A 25,222-nucleotide genomic window follows, 5' to 3' on the forward strand; every position below is an offset into this window, starting at 1 on the left:
TCTCAAGCAGGTTTATAAACTTCAGCTAATATCCCTTCATGTGACTGGCTATGAGATGGTTATCAGCCCTATATCACAGTAGCTCTTAAAGTACTCTGCGGAGCACTCCCATCCTTGGCCAAGTAGAAACTGGAACAAAGTGGGATAGTTTGGCTCTCACCTGTATACTGAGTTTCCAGACTGGGGATCTTGATCCACTGCCTAGACTTCAGGAACCGGTTTTGGGTGGTTCTTTTTCAAATGTAATTTTTTGGCTACAGTGCAGGCACAGTCTTTCTTTAAAGTTATGACTCCCGTTAGAAATAACAACTGTGTTGGCTCCAGGCAGGAGTATCCAAAACATGAGCACAATCAAATGTGAAGGCTCTAGAACAAGCTATTCGCCTCCCTGAAGTAACCTGGCAAAGATAAGGCAGGCGCTGCCTAGAAACTTCCCAACCCCTAACAGAATCTGCTGACACGGCTCCATTCTTCTTCCATGAAACAATTAACCGCTCCCAAGAAGAACTAATCAACTCCATGCAAAAAAGTCCTAATAGAATTCCTAAAGGTAGCTGTGTCTCCATCCTTCCACACATCAATGTCTTTGGCTCCTCATTTCAGCTCCTGAAATGCAAGCAATGTACCTCCACTGTCGGTGGAAGCTGTATTCCATTGCGCCATATCAAGCCAGGGGCAATCTAGAATAGACCCTGCCAGTTCCTGGAGCCATACTTTCACCATAACACAGTCTTGCTACTGTCCCTATCTTACAGACGCATACGATGTCAACAGAAGTGTCTGGGAGTCACATATAGTTGGAACTTTACACAAGTAGAACCACTTGCCGCAATACTCATCAGAATAGGGAAAAAATCTGTTCAGTAGTTTAATCCACAAAAATCAGGATGCTACCACTGCTTCTTTGTCAGCAACCCAGGACCATGGGCAGTACACACACTAGAGTAGTGTTTTAGCTGGACCAAAGAAAAGTCAGGAGACCAGTTTAATATGTGTTCGGGTCAGTCATGGCAGGGGTACATATCTGTTTACTACGCAGGAGATACTCCCTCCCAATATGCTAGTGGAGCCCATGTGGTATGCTGGTTACGCTCTCTGGAGCTCAGCCCTATAAATGCACTGTGATTAGTGAGACTGTGTGTTTATGCATGCACTTTAAAACAAGTGTGTGCGTACAGATTTGTGCATAGCTAGTTCCTTTCTCTAGGCAAGTGGCAACGGTTGATGTATGCGTGGGCCCACTAACTGAAGGGAACGTAGCAACTCTGCCACAACCCCTGCTTGTATTACCTATCTCCTGTGCTCCAAAGGTTCATAATTCAAGACGCTACCTCTTTTTGTGGACAATTATGTGAGAACCACAAGGAGAGGGGCTTTTGCCTCGCCCACATGCTGAGCGCCACAAGAACATGGTTTTATTGGGCACAAGTTGTGTGCTTCCCCCAAAAAGTGCTCGCCCTCCACACAGCTGTGATAATTTTGTTAATTTATCCAGCTCCCTGAGCTTTATCTTTAAGGGGCACACACATGCCAATATAATGCCATTAAAGTATCCTAGATGACTAGATTTTTTTTTTCTGGCAGCATCACAGATGGAAGGAGGGCAGTCATTTACCTACATGGATATTTAATTACGGCTTTAATGTGCATTCATAAGCTTGACTTATTGCCATTGCCAATGCTTCTTTCTAGTGCACATGGGACTCCTGTTAGTCAAAGTGGGCACTCTGCATTTACGGGTTTAGGAGACACTCAAATTCTGAGGAGTTCAAGAGGCAGTCCTGTGAGATTGGGAATATGTGAACTGAAATTAAAAGTTGATGTGTGTCCTGCAATCTGCTGGCCTCTATAAACACATTTGTCGTTTGTTTCATGATTTAGGGGCACATGCATCAATGGAAGTTGCATTCGCAAATTGTGTGAATCGCAAAATTCGTCCGTTTGCGAATGCAATTCCAATTTTTGGGATGCATTATCATTTTTGTAATTTTCGCAATTTAAGGAATCTCAAATTGAGATTCCTTAAATGCAATGCATCAAACTTTAAAAATTTGCGAATTCGCAAATAAGGGGAGCAAATTACCATGAAGTTGACCTTCATGGTAATTTGCGAAAACTTTGAAAAATGCACTAAAGTTCATTTTTCAAAGTTTCATTTTACACACACACATGCCCTTGGGGCATGTGTGTGTGCAAAATGTACTTATAGGCAGATTTCAGGGGTGCAACAGGGTGTCCTTTGGACACCCCTGCACCCTTGAAATTGCATTCTCAATTTGCGAATTTCTAATGGTGAATCGCAAATTAAGAATGTCTTCCCATTCATTCCTATGGGCCTCTAGGCCCATAGGAATGGATGGGGAGGTATTCCTTAATTGCGATTCTCAATTAGAGAATCACAATTAAGGAATTTTAAGCAATCGCTATTTTTTTTGCGATTTCTTGATGCATTGCAGTTTGCTTTTCCTTAATTGCGATTCCTTATTTTTCGCAATTAAGGAATCGCAAAATGCAATATTGATGCATGTGCCCCTTAGGAACTCGTCTGAAGACCACCAAGTTCCTGACTATTTTTTAACCCATAGTTTAATTTGTAAAAGCCTACATTAACTCTTAAAGGCGTCGGAAGACAATAAACCGGTGCAGTTCTGGGACATTTCTACCAGAATTGTCTAATATTTGGTGAGCAAATCTGTTTATGATGGGTTAAAGGAAGCTTTTTCAGTGTTCTATAGTGGGTCCACCTGGAAAAGTTGTTGAGCAGGTCCAACCTCACAAATTTGTGAATATTCTTGCACTTTTGCAAGATGTTTCTCCTCTGAAAACAATAGTAGATTTGTTTCTATCAATGGCAGAAGGAAATTGATATTAGGAATTTTCCTGAAGTACCTGTGCCAAGTGAGTTTTTTGTCAGGGGTACTAGGACATGCCATGCTTCCAGCACCTGCATGGCACATATGCCAGCAGTCTTACTGAGGTGAGGGTACTGAGCATAATGGGTTCAAATTTGGCAGCTCTCTTTGCCCTCTTGTCCGTGTCAAAGGCTGTGCTTAGCGGGCACTGGAATATGCACATTCATGTTCGCTTTTTTTTTCAGTGAATTATCGTCGTCTAAAAGGTCAATACCTAATCAATGTAATTAAAATCTTTTGAATGTTCCTTTCAGTTGAAGGGATGATATGCTTACAAGTCAAAACTAAACCACTATTTCTCGAGATACGGTTGGCTCTGCAGCCAGACCACCCTCCACCTGCAACAGTGTACTTCCCATTACCTCGTTGATGGAATCCTGCATACTACGTTGCTATGGCCCAGCGCAAACAAGTGTGTTATTAATTCCCCCTCACATCCCACTTCCAATGACAAAAGCAACGTTGCTGGGTAGATGGCACCAAAGCCTGGAGAATTGCCCACTGCCCTCCCATTGAGCCAAGCCTGAAAGGAAGAATCTTCATTTCCCCTTTAACCAGCAGAAGCACTCTTTGAGCTAGAACCTGGGCTTTCTAGCTGGATCAACTACTCTTCTAAATTACAGCTTAATTGAGTGAACCATCTCTCTGCACCGGCCTTATTGGTGCCACCATAGTTGGCCCCTGGTTATGGTCTTGTACTTCACAAGCATTTCTTACTCTTTCAACCTCAGACAGTTCTAAGCTTTTACCCTACTGTAGTTCGATACATATGTATGTGTTTTGACAGCCTATTTGGTTGGTTGTTTAGGTTCTTTAACCTTTCACTTTCCCTGACCCATCTTATCTGGTGTTCTATAGATGAATATCTTTTTTTTGATGTCCCCCTGCCTTGATCTTTATTTGTCAGGGTATTGATTTGTAAGCCGAAGATGTCTCCTTTGGGTTTGTATTGAATGGGCAAATTCTTCAACTCAATCCTTGATATTATGGGTAGGTTTGTCTTGAAAAGAAACTGTAGATTTGAAGAGTTGGGAAACTTAGTGGGCTCAGTGTGGAGTACAACATAAAGTGGTTGTACACTCAGGATTGAGATATTGCAAAATTAGGTAGATGAAGTAATCTCCAAAACTGGTGAGATAATCTGGGTTTTAATTGTTAAAATACCTTAGCAAAAACAGTAATCCCACAGATAGTCTTCTCATGTGGACCCCTGTGGGCATATACTCATGTAGGTCAATCTGTTCTGAATAGTACCTATTTATGGACAGTTTGTTATTTTGTGCTTGCAGTCCTGTCAGGTGATTCTTGTGTTGTATTCTATTCTGATATGTATTAAGTGCCTTTAGGTCGAAGAGAACCTGAGCCATGGTTTCTATGCAATCACCATAGATTCTGCATTAAATTGATAATTGTAGTAGCACAATTGCATTTGGAGACCTTATCCAGGATAAGAATGTTTCCAAGTCTAATGTTCATTAGCCTTATCGTTTTGCGTCTGTCTAGGAGACCTCCAGACAGAGATAACTTTCACAAACTATTTGCATTACTGTTGTACAGCGAATAGAAAGAATGATTTTGCAGATTTATTAAGTCGGCACAGAAATCAATGTTCTTTATTTTACAGCTACCTAAACATATTTGATAGCCAATTATGGAGTTGAAAAATCCAAGGACAACCCCATTATTCCAAAATAGCAGGCACACAAAGGAAGAAATGCATACAAGTAGTCTCCACCTGGTTCTTTGAGTACAGACCATAAACAATTTATTAAAATATTCGTTTGATCCGGGTTAAGATAATGATACCAATTTGAATTCATTGTTGGCTATGGAGCCTATCATGATGTCAGACACATTTAATTTGTGATGGCATCAAGTGGGGAAAGTTGCCTAATTCCAATCTTTACAACCAAATTAAGCTGCACAACAGCTAATGGCAAACCCAATAACTAGTAGCCATACCGGAGATCCATATATGAATAGAAGCATACGGAAAAACCTGGAGACTGGTTTGGGAATTCCACGTGTTGCTTGATTGCGCGCCCGAAAAATAGTCAGGAATTTTCGATAATGTTGATATTAAATCTTGTGAGCATTATATTCTCCTAGGGCGGTATTTATTATTTTAGATGACACTTTTATGTTGTACTGTGTCTTTTATGATTGGAATTATCGGATAAAGGCTAATTGAATATTAGAATAGGAGCATAGCCTTAGCAACATACACTTTCTTCAGTGGCAGAAAAGAATAGCTCCATAACATGCTTAAAATGTCACTAAGGGCTCCTTCAACAAGGTTCAAGAACCTTTCTTATAATCAAGAAAATCTGTGATCATATGACATATCCAAATAGCAAGTGGGTGTGACATTAATGAGAAATTACCATTAAGATGCCAAGAAGTCTTGAATTTTGACTTTCGGAAAATCATGGCTTGCATTGTTAATTTCTAGTCCATTTTACACTGTACTGAACATAAGTGAATTCTGAGCATGAGCTAATAAAGTCAGGTTAACTGCTTTATGAAGTGCTTCTACGCATTAGGGACCTAAAAGTATTGACGTTTTGGGGAATTGCTTCAGGGATGTGTTAATGTCACTTAAAAATATTGAATAAGCAGTGAGCTGTCCACATTCCTGATGCATGCTTATCTGCCAGTAAATCCTCTACTGATGCTTGAAAGAGCCAAAAAAAAACAATGCCGCATGATGATTCTTCATTATTCTTGGTATCTATAGTTTCACAAAAATGTTCTTGAACCATGCCTACCTCCATTGCTGGTAATGTTTTAATACTGACCTGTTCCTTCTCAAAATGTAAATAAAGATTGAAGTGTGAGGATATTTGTGTTTTTTCTTGTATCCTTAAGGACGTCCCTGGGTTTGAAAAGAGTCAGGTCATTCTACTTTGCGCTCTCAAAGTTCTGAAAAGATTCCACTATCAAGCAATGATGTAGTTTAATTAGTTTTCCAACACAAGGCTCAAAACAACCCCAACTTGTTTGGTTTCGACCAGACAGGCCACTCGGCACACAGCTGACAACCACGCAAACAAAAAAGCGGGAAAACAAGCCAACATTCTCCTGCCTACCCCACCTCCCTTCATGACCACCAAACCAAAGTACGATAGACATCCAATAGATAAACTCAACCTAACTTACCCGGAAAAAAAAATAATACAAATAACATTTGAACTTGCTTTTAAACTTAAAAGAAATGCACCATCTCATAATTCTAAGTCACTTATTATAGTTCTTCTGTCATTGCCATTGAAATTTTTTTATTGCAAGTGAGTTATTTGCATGTACCTATTTTGTAAGTGTGCCATTTGCGTTTCCTATGATCTTTTATTGTTGGCTCGAAGCCCACCAGACAGCTGCCCTGTCTGGTGTGCTAACATCATCTTGGGGACTTTCAGAAAGCTTCCCTGGGAGTGCATTCCGCCCATTGCTTACCATTGGCTTTGTGGGTTGCGACTCACCTTTACTTGCTTTCGATCTGCTGGCTTTATTTGTTTTAGGCTGTCCAGCTTGAGTTCGCCCCTTCCGTTGCCCAAACTCTGTTTACCGTATTCTTCCACCAATGTTCAATTTCTGTAAGCAGTCCTTTAGATCCTATTCTTATATTAGATTTGCTGTGCATTCAAAGACCGAGGTCATATGTTATGCTCTGTCTTCCAGCGAGTTTGGTGTTTACTTTTCTTTCTCTAACTTCAAAGTGAGAGGATGTATGTGACAATCATACTGGCGTTTCAGGCTGTACTGTACAGTTATTTTTTTTCCTAGCACAAAGTAAAATGTAAATGAACCGTGCAGATATTTCAGAATACGGATATTAAGCAATTGTTTTTGTAATTTTAGATTTTGACACTCTATTTCACTATATTCCACTCTGCCACCCCACTCTTACACTACTTCACTCTAGGTCACTATACTCTACAACACTCTATGCAATGCCATCTATTCCACTCCACTTTGCTCTACACCACTCTATGGCACTACTTCACTCTATGCCACCCTATTCCCTCCACAACACTCTAAGGCTGAGACTCCACTTCACTCTAATCTACACCACTCTACACCACTCCATATCTACTCTACTTTACAACACTCCACTCTCCTTTACCCCCTTAACCTTTAGCCATTCTGAACAGTAGCCACACTTATGTACAGCATGGTTAAAACATTTTGGCAAAGCTAATAGCTCTTGCATAAGGCGAGACCTGTTGGCTTTGCCAATGCTTGTTTATTTTTGGGTTATGCTGTAACCTCTGAATATCCTCTCACTGTTCATAATAACCTTATTTTCTTAGATGTTTTGTTATTATTCTGTAAGTTAATTAAAGGTGCACAAGTGCATCTCTCAAGTATATTTCTAAATATCTGGAGCATTACCGCTGTAAATATTTTTGAGGTTTTCTGTTTCCCCTTTGAACATTTTCGTACATGTCCTTGAAGGTCTTTATTATGCCCTATCGTGCCATATGAACACTCATTTGTGTGCCATTGGAATCCCTGTGAAGAGTCTTTGCGTTCAGACCTGTGCAGAGCTCCATCTCTTCTCCACTTCCCTAAGGAACTGAGAACCAATCTGTTCAGACAGAATATTATGGCAGGGCAACCACCAGGTTACCTGACCACCCCTTAAGGTGTTCCACTACCACCTTTTCCCAAATGGCAACTCTGCTACTCTTCCCTCCATGTAGCCCTCACCTAGAACCCCAATCTCTGAACTATAACCTCCCCTCCATGTATGCTGTATTCACTCCACCCATTTATCCTTACTACCCACTGTAATACCATCATTGTGTACAGGACCTTGTAGCTGAGTTTAAGTTGAAATCGGTTTCAATTCTAGGTTCTACTAGAAAAATTATTTAAGCTCTTATTATCTCTCACTGCCGTCGTGGTTGGTCTTATAATTGTATTGCCCACTCCATGTGAATAGTAGAATCCCTTTCTGTGTCTTCATACAGAGCATATTGTACATCTGGGTCAGCAGTAGCTGATCACCTTAGTCAGTGACATAGTCACCCAATAATTGTAGGACGTGGCATTATGAGCTGAAGACCTGATCATCATCTTTTCCAGTTAGATGGTTTTAATATTGACTTGAAAATAATGCTGTCCAGAATGAGTATTGACATTTGATTTCTGTCCTTAAGGAAAATGAACACATGCTGTCTGACCTGCAAGAGATTCCACACAATGAGAAGCTTCTCTCGCTCAAATATGAGGTAACTTATCCTTCATCTTTTTCATCCCCAGTGTCGATTGTATTTTATATTTCTACTTTTAGACATGCCACCTTGACTCAAAGAGGATGATGATGATATTAAACATGAGCTGGAAAAACAGAGTAAGGAAATATGGGGTGAGTCCTTTGATGAAGTTGAGAAACAAGACCTGCAGTATATGTATTTGACATAAAATACAAATTGAAATGAAAGATGAAGAGGTGAAGTTTACGAAGCATGTTTTGGTCATTTGATAGCGTCGAGAGAGGTGGCATTACAACTGGAGTGGAGGGTTTTCTTGAAATGTATGAGAAGTATTGGAAGCCGGGGAGATTAAAGGTGGAATTGGAACAGCAATGCTTGTAGGTGGAAGGGTAAATTGACTGTGGTGAAGTTGGAAAAGTAAAAGGAGCAAAATGAGTTGTGGTAAGTGATGTGCATAAATATATAGAGCAACACTTTGCCACTGGATTCAAGCTAGCCTGGCTGAATAAGGGTGTTACCCAGAAACCGGTCCCAGGATGCTAGTTTCCGGTTCAGGGAAGACCTTGCTTAGCAGTTGGGCTGTACTGTTCCCATGAGGAACGGGTCAAGACTGATTTGCATATAACTGGGTCTGAACTGAGGTGGTGAAGTGAGCTAACGATTTATGATGGATTCAACCCAGATCTGTGACTGGGGTGAGTGTCTGAAAAGTTTCAGCACTCCGTCCATCATCTCCTTGTGTTTGTATAAATATATAGACACATATTTTAATTCTTTGTTTTTTAAGGGGTATCATTGAGTTTTGAAATTTTTGTTGAAGTGTTGTAAACCATCCTTTATGCAGTGCGCTGTGCATAGTGAAGAATTTGTAGAAGTAGATACTGCTTGAGCCTTATTTTCTGTATGCAAGAATTGAATGCAGCAACTTATGTTTTTGGGGTGCCTAAATTGTTCTCACCACAGAAGGCTAGTGATCTTCCCCTCTGCCGTCTTACTTGTTTCACTCTTAGTTTGAGTTGAACAGCCATGACACTACTTATGGCCACCAAATTTACAGCGCTCATCTTTTAGTGCATTTAACAATTGTGGTAAAGCAATCTTTATAAAACTAAAAAATAAACATTCACAAACGATCCCAAGCGTTAGTATGTTGTTGAACAATGATCTTCACTGCATCATTTTTTGGGGCATCATTGGAGAAACAATGTGGTATTTGCAGGGGCTGGGACTAGAAATTGTTCTTCTGTGTTCTGCCCCTAATTATTTCGTAATAACGGGAGAAGTGTTTCTTCTGTCGGTCCTTCCCCTCACAAATGCAATGCACAACACCAACTTCTCGGAGACAGGTACGACATTATATCAATACTTAGCCTTTGCTTTGCACCTCTGGAGGCAACTGCAGCTCTTTTTTAAACCTGCTGCAAAATCATTACAAAAACTTGTATATTCTACAGGTATAAATATTAAGATCAATATATAGAATTGTGAGGCCTAACTACAATGCAAGAATTGCAGATGACACTCCGTTTTAGCCTACTGTACGGTTAGGTTGGCTACCTTTGGAGAAATCCCAGGAGAGATGTAGTGAGGTGACATACTTTCAGTCTCTCTTCCATTCTGCTTCTGCATTAATATATAATCATATTTAAGGCTCCCTATTTTCCGTTTTTACTGATTTTTACAGATAAATACAGACGGAAATCAATTTATTTTCTTGTCTGTATTTATTTTTAAATGTGGATACAAATGGAAATTGGGTGCTGTTTGAGTGATTCTAAATACACTTTGCCATGAGTGCCAGGCCAATAACTGTGTGGATTGATGGTTAAGGTGGTTAAAAAGGAAAGGAATTTTAGTAAAGAGGCTTAAACCGCAGTAGTTAGGCGCACAAGGCTGATATTGAAATGTGAATATTTCATATAAGTGTATTGATTTATCTTCGGCTGGTGTTCATATTACTGAAACCTGGCAGGCATTCAAATATGACTGCACATTTATTGGCTAAATAAATGTGGAAATATACCAGTTTCACTTTATTTTTTTCACAAAACCCATAATAAATATGGGTAAATACAGATAAACTTGACAAAAAATAAATATGGGTAAATACAGACGTAAATGGCCAAAAAATAAATACTATAAAGCCGGGATCCCTAATCATAATTTTAGACAACAGTCCCACCTTTCACAAAGATCCACCTCAAAATCAAGAGGTTTCCATCTATATCCTATTTTCGCTCTCCTCACAATAACACAACTGATGAGTGACGTTTCTCCTTTCAGAGATCTGCCAACTCCAGTTTATCAGAACGGTTAATTGTAATTAGTAGCATATGATATGCTAGTTCAGCAGTATGGCCTAAGCCAGCATCTCGAATCAGAAGCTATAAGGCCTTCTCATGAAAGACTTCATCTTGTGCTGCATAAAACTTTGTTGTCTTCAGGGAGTGTTTTATATTTTCATTCATTGGGGGTGTGAAATACGTTTGTCCTCTCCAAAGCAACTGTAACTCCAACCTTCTCCTGAATTTCATAAATATCAGATTACCATTGAAATTATGCTGTGCGGTGAAAAAGGGACTACGTGAGGGGTGTATGTGAATTAGAAAGCAGGTGTCCTATTTCAAATTATTCACAGTGAAGTACTGCCTAAGTTGGTTAAATATCATTTTACTTGGCTCCAGATAGTGACAGCTTACAAGTGAGTCTTCAATCCTGAGATCAAATTGGCTTGATAACATTTGTTCACATCTGAAATTGGATAGCATTGGGTTGTCACAGTGATACCATGTCTTTAATCTCCTTGACTGGATTAGTTTGAAGAGTGTTGCGTCCTGTGGATTGACACACACCTAAAAAGCTTTTCACTAGACTGCAAAATAATTTCTTGCAACAACCAAGACTTTTTTTTATTTTTTTAAACCTATTTTTATTCGTATTTTGTAAAATTCGTCACACATGATACAGAAAGGAAAGAAATTGTGGGTAAAAATGTTGCGCTAAATTACGTTTAGATCTCTTCATAAACTGTTACAGACTTTTAACTACAGGAAATAATGACCATCCCCGATGTGGTTGCTCATCTATTAACCTGCACACCCATCAGAGGACTTATCAACAGTAGTCCAATAAATTACTAACATCTTCAGTTAATGACCATATTATCTAGTACATGTTTCACTGAAATTTGCTTACGACAACTTATAAATGGGTGTTTTCCAACATCGATCCTGAGTATACACATTCCATTCGTAATTATCTAAATACTACTTTATTTATCAAATACAAATCTCATAACAAAAAGGGAAACAAAAATGAAACAAAAGTAGATAAAACCTGTACAGAGGGGCGAAGTAGATCATATTTGACACTATAACCTGAGGAGGAAGTCACAGTGCAAATAGGCACTTATGGGTCGGGAGGGTGGGGGGAGAGTCCCCTGCTATTGCTACATCTCCCTCGCCTGATCAGCAGATCTCTGCCTGGCAATTTCTCATTGACATCTGCAACTCAGGTCAAGGCTCAGGACTCTCTGGAGGCTGTGGTGGGATGTTAAGTTTTGCGCCCTCAGAGCAGGGCCTCAGTCCTGGTCCTTCCTCCTCACTCTCCGTATCCTCAGGCTTTTCCCATGCTGCCAGCACCTCTCTCCATTTTATGGCTATTGGGAGCTTCCTCATACCCTTGGACTCTTCCTAGCTAAGTGCTCTACTTTCGGCCCCAGCCCACATGATGACGTCCCTATTCCAAGTCTGAAACTGAGGCCCCCTCGGAGACTTCCACTCCACCCGAGGCCCAGTGCAAGGTCTATCAGCCTATTCCCAGCTTTACACTGTGGCGGCCTAAGGAAAAGATCCAATAAACAAGTCTGCACTGTGGGGGCCAGCACCTTGCCCAACCCCACCTTGAGCTTGCCTAGCACAGCTTCCCAGAAGGGACGTAGGCTTTGACAGTCCAAAATCGTACGGCCAAAGTCTGCACCTGGGTGCATGCATCTGGGACATAGTCAAACTTCCCCCCATATGTCACATTAAGGCGGTGAGGTGTCATGTATCACGTGTGTATAGTTGAATTATATGTATTATAAACGTATATTGTGAGAGATCTTTTTGGGATAGTGCAAGACCCTACGCCATTCTGAGTCTGAAAGCTCTCTGCCCACGATTCTATCCCATTTTGCCCGTAACCTGCACAAGGGACTCACTGACACTATTTGCAGTGTAGCATATAACCATTTCACTAGATGCCCTGCTGTCCCGAGGGTAAATAAGGCATGTAGTACCGGGTGTGTCTCTGGTTCTTGCTTCCCTTTGTTCCATAACTGCGCAAATGTGCGCATCAAGGCCTCATACTGTAAGAAATGGCCTGGGGGAAGTCCATACTCCTCAATCAACTCTTGAACGGAAGCAGAGCTTTGTTCAGGTAGCAATCCCCAATATTGTACAACCCTACCTCTGACCAGTGAGCCAATTGCTCGCTCAAAAATAGAACTTGGGGGTCGCCGTGCGGTAACTACATAAGGGGCAATATAGGGGTATACATGGTGGTTCAATGCTCCTTGCTCTGACACCGTCTCCACGTCTGGAAGGCTGTGCGCTGCAATAATGAACAGTACGGGGAGGGCGATGCTGGGATTACTTGCTTTGCCATCTCTAGGCTGGGGCAGGAATCCAGGAGTGATAAGCATGTGCCCTCCTTGTTCACTCCCTCCACCTACTGCGCCAGCCACTGTAGTTGAGCAGCGAGCATATAAAATTCAAAGTCCGGTACCCCTAGCCCACCCTCCAACATAGGGCGTTATAGTGTTTTAAGAGACACCCTAGGGTGCCCATCTCCCCACACCTGATTTCATAGTAGGGCTTTCAAGGGGCGGAACCAGCTGCTTGGTATAAGGGCCGGAAGGTTGACAAAGAAATACAATAGGCGAGGGAGCATGAACATTTTAGATAGGGAGATCAGGGCCATGATGGGTAGTTGCAATGTGCGGCAAAAGTCCATGCAGAATCGCAGCAAACTTAACTCCCTGCCCAGGTTTCCTTCCTTCTAATCATCTAGGGCAGTGGTTCCCAAACTTTTGACTCCTGAGGACCCCCACTGAATCACTACTGGAAGCCGGGGACCCCCAAACAATTTGTTCAATTTCAATTTAAAAAAAATAAAATAGTAATTCACAAAAAATGCACAAACAAGTACACACGAAACAAATACTTGCATTACTAAAGCTTTTATTATTTTATATTGAAAAACATGCAAAAATCAAAACATTTTAATGGAAAGGATGGTGCTGCATTTCGGCTACTAACTTTTCAAAGTTTGGTTTTATTTCGGAAAGTTGAATCCTTAGGTCACCCCGAGTGGGATGGGTATGCTCAGACGTGAGTCCCATGCTCTCCACATCACTGGAGTCAAGCTATCCAGGCTGAAGACAGCTGATAGCCAGAAACCGGTCCAAGGATGCTTGATTCCAGTCCAGGAAAGACATGGCTTGGCAGTTCAGGCTGGACTATTCCCATGAGGCACAGGGTCAAGGCTGATTTGCATATGGCCATGTCTGAACTGGGATGGTGTGGAGTGCAAAAAAACGATGGATTTAGGCCCAGATCTCTGTACTGGGGTGAATGTATGACATTGTTCTGCATTCTGTCCATCAATTGTTGTTTTTGTACAGAAGTCTGCAGCATGCTGGAAAGTTATAATAAAGGAGTGGCAGAAGCAAACTCCACCCAGGCTTAATTGTGGAGCAGGCGAAGTGCCCGTCTGACCAAAGGCTGTGCACAAATGGAGAAGGGAACACTTTCAGAAGTTGAGTTTACTTGTTAGTATAGTTTGACTAGGGCAATTTTTTTATTCTAAAACGAAGAACTCTTTTAATTACAAAAATATTTTATTGAATTGAGAAGAAAAGATGTAAAAGTGCAACAACTACAATCCAACGATAACTATAATAAAACAATAAACGAACCCTTGTGAACACAAAAATAAATGGAGAAGCACGATGTTAACGGAGGCGAGAGAGCGCTGACTGACAAATGAAAGACCGTGGTACAAATATGGGAAATTTCAAATTACACATTTGCGACCTGGGTCTTGGATGCGTAATATGAGAAACACGGATTCTTTTATTGTTGCAGCTTCTTTTTGTCCCTTGTGCTCGTGTGCTTAAAGACGATTATAATAAACACAAACTCTCTCCGCACCATTTTTCCACAAACTGTATTGGAAAACACAAAGTTCACAATTTGTCAATGAGACCTTACTTAGAAATAAAATGTAGGTCCTTCTAATTGCAATGTTTGACTATTTTTGCAAGGTCTGACTGTAGAAATCTTTCTGTCTACGAGCCACAATATTGCACATATTCATATGTAGCAACAACCTACTAACATGACCCATGCTCAGTCCCCATCACGGGCGTAACACAAGCCACTGAAGCAAGGCAAGGGTGTCCCAAACCTTCCGAAGCTCCATTCATCCCCTGCTCAAGGCCAGGCACAGCAGCCAAGTATCACGCATCAGACGTGTACCATTGCAGTGGTGCGGGGACTCGCAAGTGAGTGCTGCAGCCAGCCAAGTGCGTACAGTGTGTGTTAATTTGGTAATGCGAAGATCTGACCGTCGCCACATTGGTTTTGCACTCTCTTCGGTGCTCTTTGGGCAAGATAATCCACAAGTTCATGCATATAAACTGACTGCCAAAGTATTTGTTTTAAAAAAAATGGGTGGCACTCTGGGACACCACTACTTCACTCTGGGACACCACCACATCACTCTAGGACACCACCACATCACTCTAGGACACCACCACATCACTCATTCGGGGACACCACCACATTACTCGGGGGCACCACCACATCACTCGGGGACACCACCACATTACTCAGGGACACCACCACATCACTCAGGAACACCACCACATCACTCGGGGACACCACCACATCACTCGGGGACACCACCACATCACTCGGGGACACCACCACATCACTCAGGAACACCACTACATCACTCAGGGGCACCACCAGATCACTCAGGGACACCACCACCACATCACTCGGGGACACCACCACATCACTCAGGAACACCACCACATCACTCAGGGGCACCACTAGATCACTCAGGGACACCACCACATCACTCGGGGACACCACCACATCACTCAGCCCAACCACATCATCACTCAGCACCACAACAGCACTGTCCTTTCTTGCTACCAACAAGCATTGCCATAGCCATTAGGACTCGCATTAGGAAAGTGTAAGCTATTGGCTTTGTGAATAACAATGCTAACAATTTATATATTTTCAAAGCCAACACATATTAAAAAAAATGTGTCATTTACAATACCAATAGCTCACACTTTCCTAATGTGAGACCTATTGCATTGCAAATGCTTGTTTAAATGATTCTCATGCTGCGTGTGTCAGACAGGCCTGTATGGAAACCCGGAGATAGAGAGACAGAACTGTGCTCATAGTTGTTGAATGTCACTCCTAATTACAGACTTGATGCTTCTCACCGCACTCGTGTATTTTCTTCATGATAAACCCACGTGTAAATGTGCAATAATCATTAACTCATAATCTGTGGGCACGTTTAGTGTCGCTCCCGGGTACTGCACCAGGGACACTTGGGAGATGTCACGCTTTCCCACGTGTGGTGTGAGCATCTTGTTCCACAGGCTTGCTCTCAGTCCTATTACTGACTGTTGCACTTTTTAAAGTGAGAGAGAAGGTATGTAAAGCGCTCTAATACCTACGGGTAAAGCTAGCGCTATATAACACTTTTAAAATAAAAATAAAATTAGGGCACAGGGAAGTCCCCACCACAACGTTTTACAAAAGTGCTATTCTTAACCTCTGACTCTCAGCTGGATCAAACTGAGCAATGTGAAGAAAGCGGTTGTCTGTGGAAACTGCTACAGCGCATCAATCCTGAAGCCATGAAATCCTAGGCCTTCATTATATTAATTTATAGTCAAGTGTGCAGCAGATGAAAAGGCAAGAAGTAAAGGGGAAGGGTCACCAGTAAAGAAGATTGTACCTGGAAATATACAGTCACCACTGGGTATGGTTTAAGAAGCTTTTGCAGTCAGCAAAAGGAAAGGAAAAGATTAAAATGCATGACTTTAACTTTAACTTCAGGGAAGTTGTGAAAAGCGCACATATTTACAAATCTAACTACTCATCTGGTATGCTGTAGTCCTGAATGGATGCGTCACAGATTTTGGGCTGCTTTCAAATATACCCACACAAACATGCACACAGAAACACGCACACACGAATGACACACTTACATGCAGTTCCAGCCTCCAATGCTCTTCTATCTCGCCACGCAGCTGCTTTCAGGGCAAATGGGGACAGATAGTAAAATGCCCTGGGCAGGGTCACAAACAGAACAGGAAACGCACGCACTCCTGTGCGAGCTCGACGTCGGGTGATGGGCAGAAGTAAATAGCCCACTATAAGGGCAATCACCCTTCAGCTTGCACCTAGTTGAAGGGTGATTGGCCAGATTTCACTGCAGTCTTGCCGCCCAGGCCCCAGGCGCCAGCAACATTCGCACCTACATGTACTGTGCGCCTGGGGGCCAGATTGTATTGCTCTTGCTCTCCGGCGCCAAGTACATTCACACCTCATAAGCGTTTCGTCTTTATACTGACGTTAGGCACTCAAGTCCTGCGGACCCCCAGGGAATGTGTCACGGACCCCTAGGGGTCCGCGGACCACACTTTGGGAAACGCTGATCTAGGGAATGGAATATGTGTGTGTCCAAGTATTTAAATGTACACCGAGCCCATAATATGTCAGCCATCAATGTCTCAAGTCTATGCGTCGGTCCTGCTACCGGAAACAGAAATGTCTTAGTTTGATTGACTCCGAGGCCCGAAAGCAGCGTAAAGTCATCCAGGATTTGTATGGCCGCAGAGGTGCCCGTGACTGTCTCTGACAAATATATCAGCAGATCATCCCTGCATAGTTCCCTGGGATATCTTATACTGTCTGGAGATTATTCTGCCTGTTTTAACCCTTGCCGTGGGTGTAGCATGTAGGAGTCGCACCCACTCTTCCCCCAGGCCCATAAGCAGCATCACCTCAAACAAGTACTCCCAACCCACCGTCTCAAAAGCTTTTTCTAGGTCAACTGATAGAACCGCTGCGTGGTGATCGGATGGAGACCTCGACATGGTAGAGTATGGAGTAGAGCCTGTGAAGGTTATAAGAGGTGCTGCGAGATGGAAAAAAAACCTTCTGTTTGGGGTGAACTAGTGTCCTCTTGTGGGAGTAGCCTGCCAGCCAACACCTTACTGAGGATCTTAAAGTCCAGATTAAGCATGGAGAGGGGCCTGTAATCTTTCACTCCAGCCTCTGTCTTCATAGTCTTCGGGAGAGGGACCACTAGGGCCGTCTGAGTGGAGCAGGGCAACTCCCTGCTTTCATACGCGGCTGCATACAGCTTGACTAATTGCGGTGCTAACATGTCTGTAAAGCGTTGGTAAAATTCTGCTGGGAGGCAGTCTGGCCCCTGCGTTTTGCCAGAAGCTAATGCCCTAATGGCTGCTTTGATTTCCTGCAAACTTATCGGTTCACCCAATTCCTCCAGATCCACCTCATCTAATGTACGGAGCGATAAAGGGTCCAGGAACTCGCTTATAATCAGCCTGGAGGCTACAGCCGGGACCGTGTACAATCGCTCGTAATATGCTAAAAAGGAGTCATTAATCGCGTTTGGGTCATACACCACGTCCCTGGTATCTAAGCTAAGTTGCGTAATTGGCGATCCGCCTAGTTCAGGTCTAATTAGCCTTGCTAGTAGTCATCCCGCCTTCCCTTCCTCCCTCTGCACTCTATCCAAGTAGTCCTTGCAGTTGTAACATCTCAGCCGCCCTATTGCATCGTTATATTTTGCACATGTGGCCTGTAGTGTCACGAAAGCAGTATCATCCGTACCCGGAATATTAGCTAAGCTGCGGATGCTCCCCTTCAGATCCAAAATTTCTTGACGGAGCTCCCTATGGGCCCCACTCGCCTGTCCCATACAGTGACCCCTTACGACGACCTTAAAATGCCTCCCACTCCACTTGAGAAGATGTTGTGTTGGCGTTAATGGGGGAAGTACGTGTCCAGGAGTGCATATAATGACGTGCGAAAAGGAGCATCTTCAAGCATTGCCGGATTCAGTTTCCAGGTAGGGAGCGGCGGTCGCCTTCCCGGGGGCTGGTGTCATTAACAGTGGGCTATGGTCAGACACTGTGCGCCTTAAGTATTCGGTGTGTATGATGGAGCTATGAAAGGCAGGAGAGAAAAGAAATGTATCAAGCCTAGTGAATACCTGATGCATTGGCGACAAGAAGGACTACTCCCTATCTCTGTTATGTTGCAAACTCCAAGTGTCCTCAAGGCCCCAGTGGGATATCCAAATGCGGAATCCCATAGCCGTGCGGTGTGGCTGAAACCCTTACAAGAGAGGGTGCGAAAGGTTGGTTACAACATTCACAACACAATTACCCCCCCCCCCCCCCCCAGAGTATTATGTAACCATTTAAGTTATTCACCATTAAGGCAGCGAAGGACTCCAGGAAGCTGATCTGGTCTTGATTAGGTGCGTATATATTGCCAAGTGTCGCTCCCTGACCCGCCAGTCTTCCCGTGATCGGGGCATACCATCCTTCTGTATCCAACCACGAACGCTCAGGGGCAATAGGGACCACCGGCTTGACCCAAATCAGAACTCCCCTGGCGAAAGCTGAGGAGGTGGTCACGAAAACCTGGCCTCTCCATCGTCGCTTCAGCTTCCTGACTGTTCAGGTGTGTTTCCTGAAGAAACGCAATGTGTATGTCCCTGCGCCTCTGGTATGAGTAAATATTGTGGCGCTTTGCCTTAGACCCTATAGCATAAATATTCCATGTTAGGAACCGTATAGCGTTACGAGCGTCAGCCATTCAAGTTGAGTATTACAAAGCAACCCACAAAAGGAAGCACTCCCCCCCCCCCCCCCACCCCCCTCCCATTCATGCATTCATGCACCACCACCCCTGCAAACACCAAAACATAAAAGGCAAACAAAAGGACCCCGATGTTGATCAACTCCCCTACCCCAAGGCAGTCCGACAACGGTAAGCCACCCAAACAACGTGTGAAACATTTGTACTAGATGAGGCCCTAACCTAGTAAGGCACTCAGTGGGGGTTAGCCAATGGGACATAGATCAGGGTGCACAAACCATACAAAGCGCACCGACCCCCTATAAGGTGAGGCAGCTCAGGACCTGGATCAGCAAACCGCAGGTCAACACACCTCCGGGTAGCGAAGTCACCTCAACGTTCCAACTGCCTCAAATAATTTTGTCCTCTGTCTTCAGCGTCACCACCGGCAGCTTCACACTGTCACTGCAGGAAGTGTCGGACTCATTTTCTTGAGTCTCTCTCAAAGAGCGGGCCTCCACCTCTGGGGCGGGACTCTTGCCCTGCATAAGCGCTGTTACAGCCTGCAACGCTTCAGCACTCTCCCTCTCTGTCTGTGATGAGGTTGGTTTCTTTGTGGCCCCTCTACCAAGTAGTCTTCTGTAGTGCTTCCCAAGCTCCGTGGCTTCCCGCGAAGCAGATCCAGAGCCCGTGCACCGTGGAGTCCCAATCTTGTAGGCCTCTAACCAATCCCAGGCGTCTTTGGGATTTTCACAGTAGTGGGTTTTCCTATCCAGTATAATACGCAGCCGGGCTGGGAACTTCAGAGAGTACTGGAGACCTTCCTCTCTCAATGCCTTCTTGATCTCTAGGTACAAAGCCTGTTTCCTTTGCACTTCCAGTGTATAGTCCGGGAAGAGGGAGATTCTGCTGTTATCCATGGTGAAGGAGCCCTCCGCACGTGCCTTTTGCAGGAGGAAGTCTGTCTAAAAAATGGAGCAATTGAGCCACCACATGCCGCGGGGGTCTCCCAAGGGCCAGTGGTTTGGCCGGCACTCTATAGGCCCTCTCCACTATATAAAAGATGGACAGGCCCTCGGGTGCAACAACACTTCTGAGCCAATGCTCCAAGAAGGACACCATGTCCCTGCCCTCCGCCCCTTCTGGCAGGCCCAGGACCCAGATGTTGTTCCTCCTGTTGCACTCCTTGGCATCTTCAGCCTTCCGGGCCCCCACCTGCTGGTCAGGTGCTTTCTGTGCCAGCGCTAGTTCAGCAACACTGATTTCAGTCTCTTTCTCCCACTTCGATCGCTTCTTATGTTCTTCCAACAGTAGGCCAAGCCTCACCGTGACAGTGCTGATTTCTTGGTGGAGGGTAACCTTTGTTTCAGCTATGGCCTTGAGTATTTTACTCAGCTGTCGTTGCACAGGATCTTCTGGGGTAGATTGCGGCTGCTCCTGGGTGCTGTGGTCTGGGTCATGAGGCCTGCCCCGCCAGGTGGCCCATGGGTTTTCCCATTGTGCCAGGAGACTTGTTAGGCTTCCCGGGCGAGGTCTGGTAACGGCTATTCCACCCCTTGAGGCACCCTATGTTCCCTGGTCCATGGGTCTCGATGTCTGCCCCCAACAACCCGGTCCGATGGGCAGCTCGGCATTGGGCTGACGAGCTCCACTCAATTGTATAGACCAGGGGTCTCCAACAGGTCGATCGCGAGCTACCGGTAGCTCGCCGAGACCCTGCCAGTAGCTCACGCTGCATGGTGCTCAATTTAATAGCCCTTTAGTGTTGTTTGAGGTATTTCTTTGTTTTCAGGCTACATAGCCCGCCCTCACCCAAACCAGCTGCTTAGATTGGCTTAAACTAAGCTGGAGCGGGCTGAAGATGATGACGTTCCTCTCCTTCCTACGTGATCAGAGTCTCGTGACATCTCTTAGCGCCCCTGCCTTTTCCCCACCAAGCACCGCGCTGTTCAGGCACCGCGCTGTTCAGTCACCAGTGCACGAGTGCAAAGTGCGGAGCTGCAGCGAGCGTGGCAGGGCAGAGTAGCTGGCTCTGCAGGTCGCGCAAGCAGTGTAGAACTGCTGGGACCCGCGCCATCTGCCCTTTTCAAAAGTACAGCCTGCCCCATATAATATTAACCGAGCAGCAGGTAAGCCGTGGGAGAGGCCTCTCGGAGGTGTTAACACAGATTTGTTAGTTTTAGTGCAGGGATACCAATTTAAGAAGAGAACTCCTGTCGTAGCGTTAGGATTTGGGAATAAGAACAATCCATTTTACAATGCCTATGTCAGGCCTGGTTCATGTTTTCGAATCAGGCACTGCCAACTACGTGAACAGTGTTATTGGGGCGCCAGCTCAGTCATCTGTTAACGATTCAGTGCCTTCCGGAGTAAACTAGTATCCGCACTTAAAAAATTAAGAATCCTACTTTCGTTTTCAATCTGGGCCCTTTGAAGAGCCCGTGGGGTTGAGAGCATAAGGATGTGCTCTTTGTTCAAAAAACCAGACCATGTATGTGAAATGGAGAAAGGCGTGGGACGCTGGGACAGTCTGGGTCAATCCGGGATGTCTGGTCACCTCAGGGCCCGAGGCACCCTCGCAAGTCAGATATGCGTGACGCACTGCTGCCATTGACCCAGGGTCAGAGGTGTGGATGAGAGCTGGAACAGCCACACCCACGCCCTTCCAAGCGCCTCGAGGCTCTGCAGCCCGATGTGAGCGCTATGCAAGAGCAATCAGCCACTGACTGGTAGCTCAGTACCTGCGGCCTTCCGTCCCCTGGAAGATGCGTGCACTAAGCAGGGGGGGTGTCACAGCCTGTATGGGGGCAGAAGCAATGGTTAAAAAAGCCTGCAACAAGAAACACGGCACCTGCATGTGATGGAAAGCAGTAAGGTGCTCCCTGCATAGAAATGTGCTACATGTTAAAGGAGCCATTGAAAGAAAAAGGTACTTCTCTTGCTCTGTCCTGTTCCACCGACACAAATAATTAAAATTACCCTTAAAAATTGTTTTATCCAACGAGGTGTGCAGTCAGCGAAAAACATTGATTTTCTTCCGCATTCCTTTTCCACCAATGCATTTGTTGTGAATGTGCACGTTTTGAGGTGGTTTTGTCCGTCATTAAACAGCGCAGCGCTATACAGGAGGGACCAACCCTGCATGTTATTCCATTTTGTCAGGAAGTCGTGTTTGCTGTCATGTGCCTTTGCGTTATAATACTGTTATCAAGCGTGTTATGTCAATTGAATTAATGGAAGCAAGTCAGTCTCTACATTACAAATTTTAGAATGTACCTTCCAACAACACACCACTAACAGCCTGTAATTGAACCATTGCGAGGTACCGGTTTTACATTGTGCGGAAACATTTTCTTTTTGGGGGTGGAGGAGATGGGTGGTGGAAAACTCCTGGGGCACCCTGCCAATACGGACTACGAGATGCGAGAGGGGCCTGGGGTTATGAGAAATAGATGTGGAAGGACGAGGCCAAGAAACAGAAGATGTACAGAAGCATAGGGAAACTGGATTGCAGCACAAAGAAATGTTTAAAAACGCAGCGTGCACCAGCAGTCACCCAGGATAGCATATTCCCCTTTATGGTGACTGCCTGGCATTGGCAAAAACAGACGGGGAGGAGCGGGGAGGTAGGGGGGTTGATAAACAGTGAGAGGAGGTGTGCAGAATGCCGAGAAACCGGCCATAAACAGAAGAGTTCATGACTTTTAGATTGAAAGACTCTACCACTTTCAGCCACTGGGGTTAATGCAGACACGAGCACAACAGGCTAAATTGAATGCAAAAAGATGAGAAAAAGAACACAACATTGAACAAGCATTGGTATAGCCCACAACATTACTGGGGACAAAAGTCTGTTAAGGGGCATTTGTCGTGCAAGAGACATTCTTAGGCAAGGCCTCCAGTTTTTTCGGGGTACAATTAACACACCGCTCATAGGTGGATATTTTTAAGCCTACTGCTGCATCAGCGGGGTCCAATGCTAGTTCTGATTTTCCATGTTGTCCTCACCAGTTCTATATTTCCAGTTGGAGTGGGGGTCTCATGGTCAGCTCCCCCTACCCTCCACCTATGCACGCATTGCTGAGATGCTGCTGATGTCATGTCTCTGACCCAGGCCACAAAGCTCCCCGGGCTGTCCCCACCCCTGGCCCTCTTACCTCAGGGGCGAGGCCATAGCTTAGCCATGGGCGCCTGGGTGCCCAGTGCTACATCTCTTTAAGTAAGGGGCCACAGCTTGTCTGGCCTTGAACAGCAGAGTAATGTTCTTCAGGCTGGGGGAATGTGCTTTTCATGGGAACAGTCTGTTATCTTTAAAATGGCTACACTTGATATCTTGCATTGTCTGGTTTGGGTTATTAATGGTAGGTGTGTGCAAAATACACATAATTTCATTTGATGCAATTAGGTGAAATATTTGAAAAACTACAAGGTCAAATCACGCAAAATGCAAATATGCCATTTTAGCGGTACAGTACCTTATTCTGGGGGGCCTATTTAGCAAACCTTCACACAGCACAGCAAGCCAATTTGCTGCACAACTGTAAAGGGTAGGAATGTGCCATGTTTAACATTATATGATGCATTCCTATCCTTTCCCTGCACTGGGACACACACTGCTGCCTAGTGGTGCCAACACAGGCACCCCTGTGCCTGTTTGTTTGTTAATTGTGCTGCATAACAATGATTATTTCAGTGACAGCTATTGATAGGTCCTGATTTTGAAGGTATTAATTGAAAGGTCGTAAAGCGGTTTGCCAACAGCTCAAATGCAGTCTTTCCTTTTAGTGTTATTGTGTTCAAACCACAGTATGGGCTCTGAAGAAATAGGCTGAACGTCAATAAAACTGGGCGTGGGAGATCTCTCGGAAAAATGCGTGAGTTACTTGGGGTTTAGTAGCTCACGACAATTTCCACTGACCAGAAGTAGCTCTCACTACACAAAAGGTTGGAGACCCCTGGTATAGACTGTGCCCCTCGGACCTGGGACACGGTAGGGCTGTCAAAGTCCCTAATTTCCGGCCATTTTGGTCCCACCCTTGATGGTGGGGCTGCCTCGTGGTCTGCGCCTACAGCCACGTGTGTGTCGACTGTTATCTAGTGCCCCTCTGTGGGTTTCCTGTGTTCTCTCACACTCCTGGAGCCTGTGGCACTGCGCCGCACTTTTGGTGGATACCGCGGTAGGCTGTGTCCAAACCCTACCCAACCTGCCAAAGCAGGTCACAGGTATACTCGGGAGCGAGCCTCCACATCAACTCACGCCTGTGCCTGCCTCTCACCAGCTAGCTAGGATTCTGGCCTCAGCCGGCCTTCTCAAGGCGCTGCATCAATTTCTCCTGGTGAGGCCCAGTCCCCTATGGGGGAGATTGGCAAAGTACAGGCCTTGGGAAATGCCCCTGGGCCCGTGCGAGGAAGCTGCTCAGCTCTTAGGTCCCCCAGAGCCAGCACAGGTCAACACGAGCCCCGTTCCAGGCTCCGATTCTCGTACAATTTCCAGCTCCTCACCTCCGAGACATTACAGCCACATGCCGGTGCTCTGCACGGAGGGGACCACACCTCAGCTGTGCACCCGGGCCAGACATCTGCTCAACAGCCATGAAGCGCCCGGTCCAGGGGTAGGCAGCAGCACCGTTGGGATCAATCGCCACCAGCCGCCCGCACCTGATCCTTCCATCATGGGGAAGCTCCGACACGGCCGCGGCGCCAGGCACTGCTCCCATGCCAGGCGCCTGGTAATAGGCGAACCCGCAGAGGCCTGTCCTCTGCCGTACGGGAGCCTCAGGGTACGTTTCCGCCGTCGCCCAGGCCGCAACTGCCTGTATTTTGGCCAATAAATGACGGGCTGGCATGGAGCTCAGAGCTCAAGCATCCACCATAGCAGGCTCCCGCAAAAACCGAGACTCTTAAACACATACATCCTAAGTTTCAAGTATTTATATAGATCTCCCTGTAAAACCTGTACCCACTACTAAACACAATATTATGCACTTTATGCCAAACTAGCAGCCCGCCCCGACGTTATCCGGGGCAAAAGGGGCTGGGGGCCGCACCGCTGCAGGAGACGTGCAGCAGAGCGGCCATCAGCGGGAGCAGCAGAGCGTACATACCAGCTTCCGCGCCGCCGCTCCTCCCCGCATGTCGGGTGTGTGTCCCTTGCTCCTTCCTGCGCTCTCACCAG

The 25,222-nt window shown here is 45.1% G+C and overlaps 1 protein-coding gene across 1 annotated transcript in view; it reads left to right on the forward strand.

Annotated features, from left to right (window-relative positions):
* Nucleotides 1-8,074: 8,074 nt before the first annotated feature.
* The window catches only part of LOC147659369 (H(+)/Cl(-) exchange transporter 7-like), a gene marked incomplete at both ends in the record, with an annotated part of 156,189 nt that continues 139,041 nt past the window's right edge, over nt 8,075-25,222 (forward strand). The window contains one exon of the mRNA XM_086951796.1: nt 8,075-8,146. Within this exon, the coding sequence (XP_086807922.1) occupies nt 8,075-8,146 (72 nt within the window). The remainder of the gene's footprint in view (nt 8,147-25,222) is intronic.

This window comes from Lissotriton vulgaris, unplaced genomic scaffold, assembly GCF_964263255.1.
Source record: "Lissotriton vulgaris unplaced genomic scaffold, aLisVul1.2 SCAFFOLD_4180, whole genome shotgun sequence".
Classification (NCBI taxonomy): Eukaryota; Metazoa; Chordata; class Amphibia; order Caudata; family Salamandridae; genus Lissotriton; species Lissotriton vulgaris.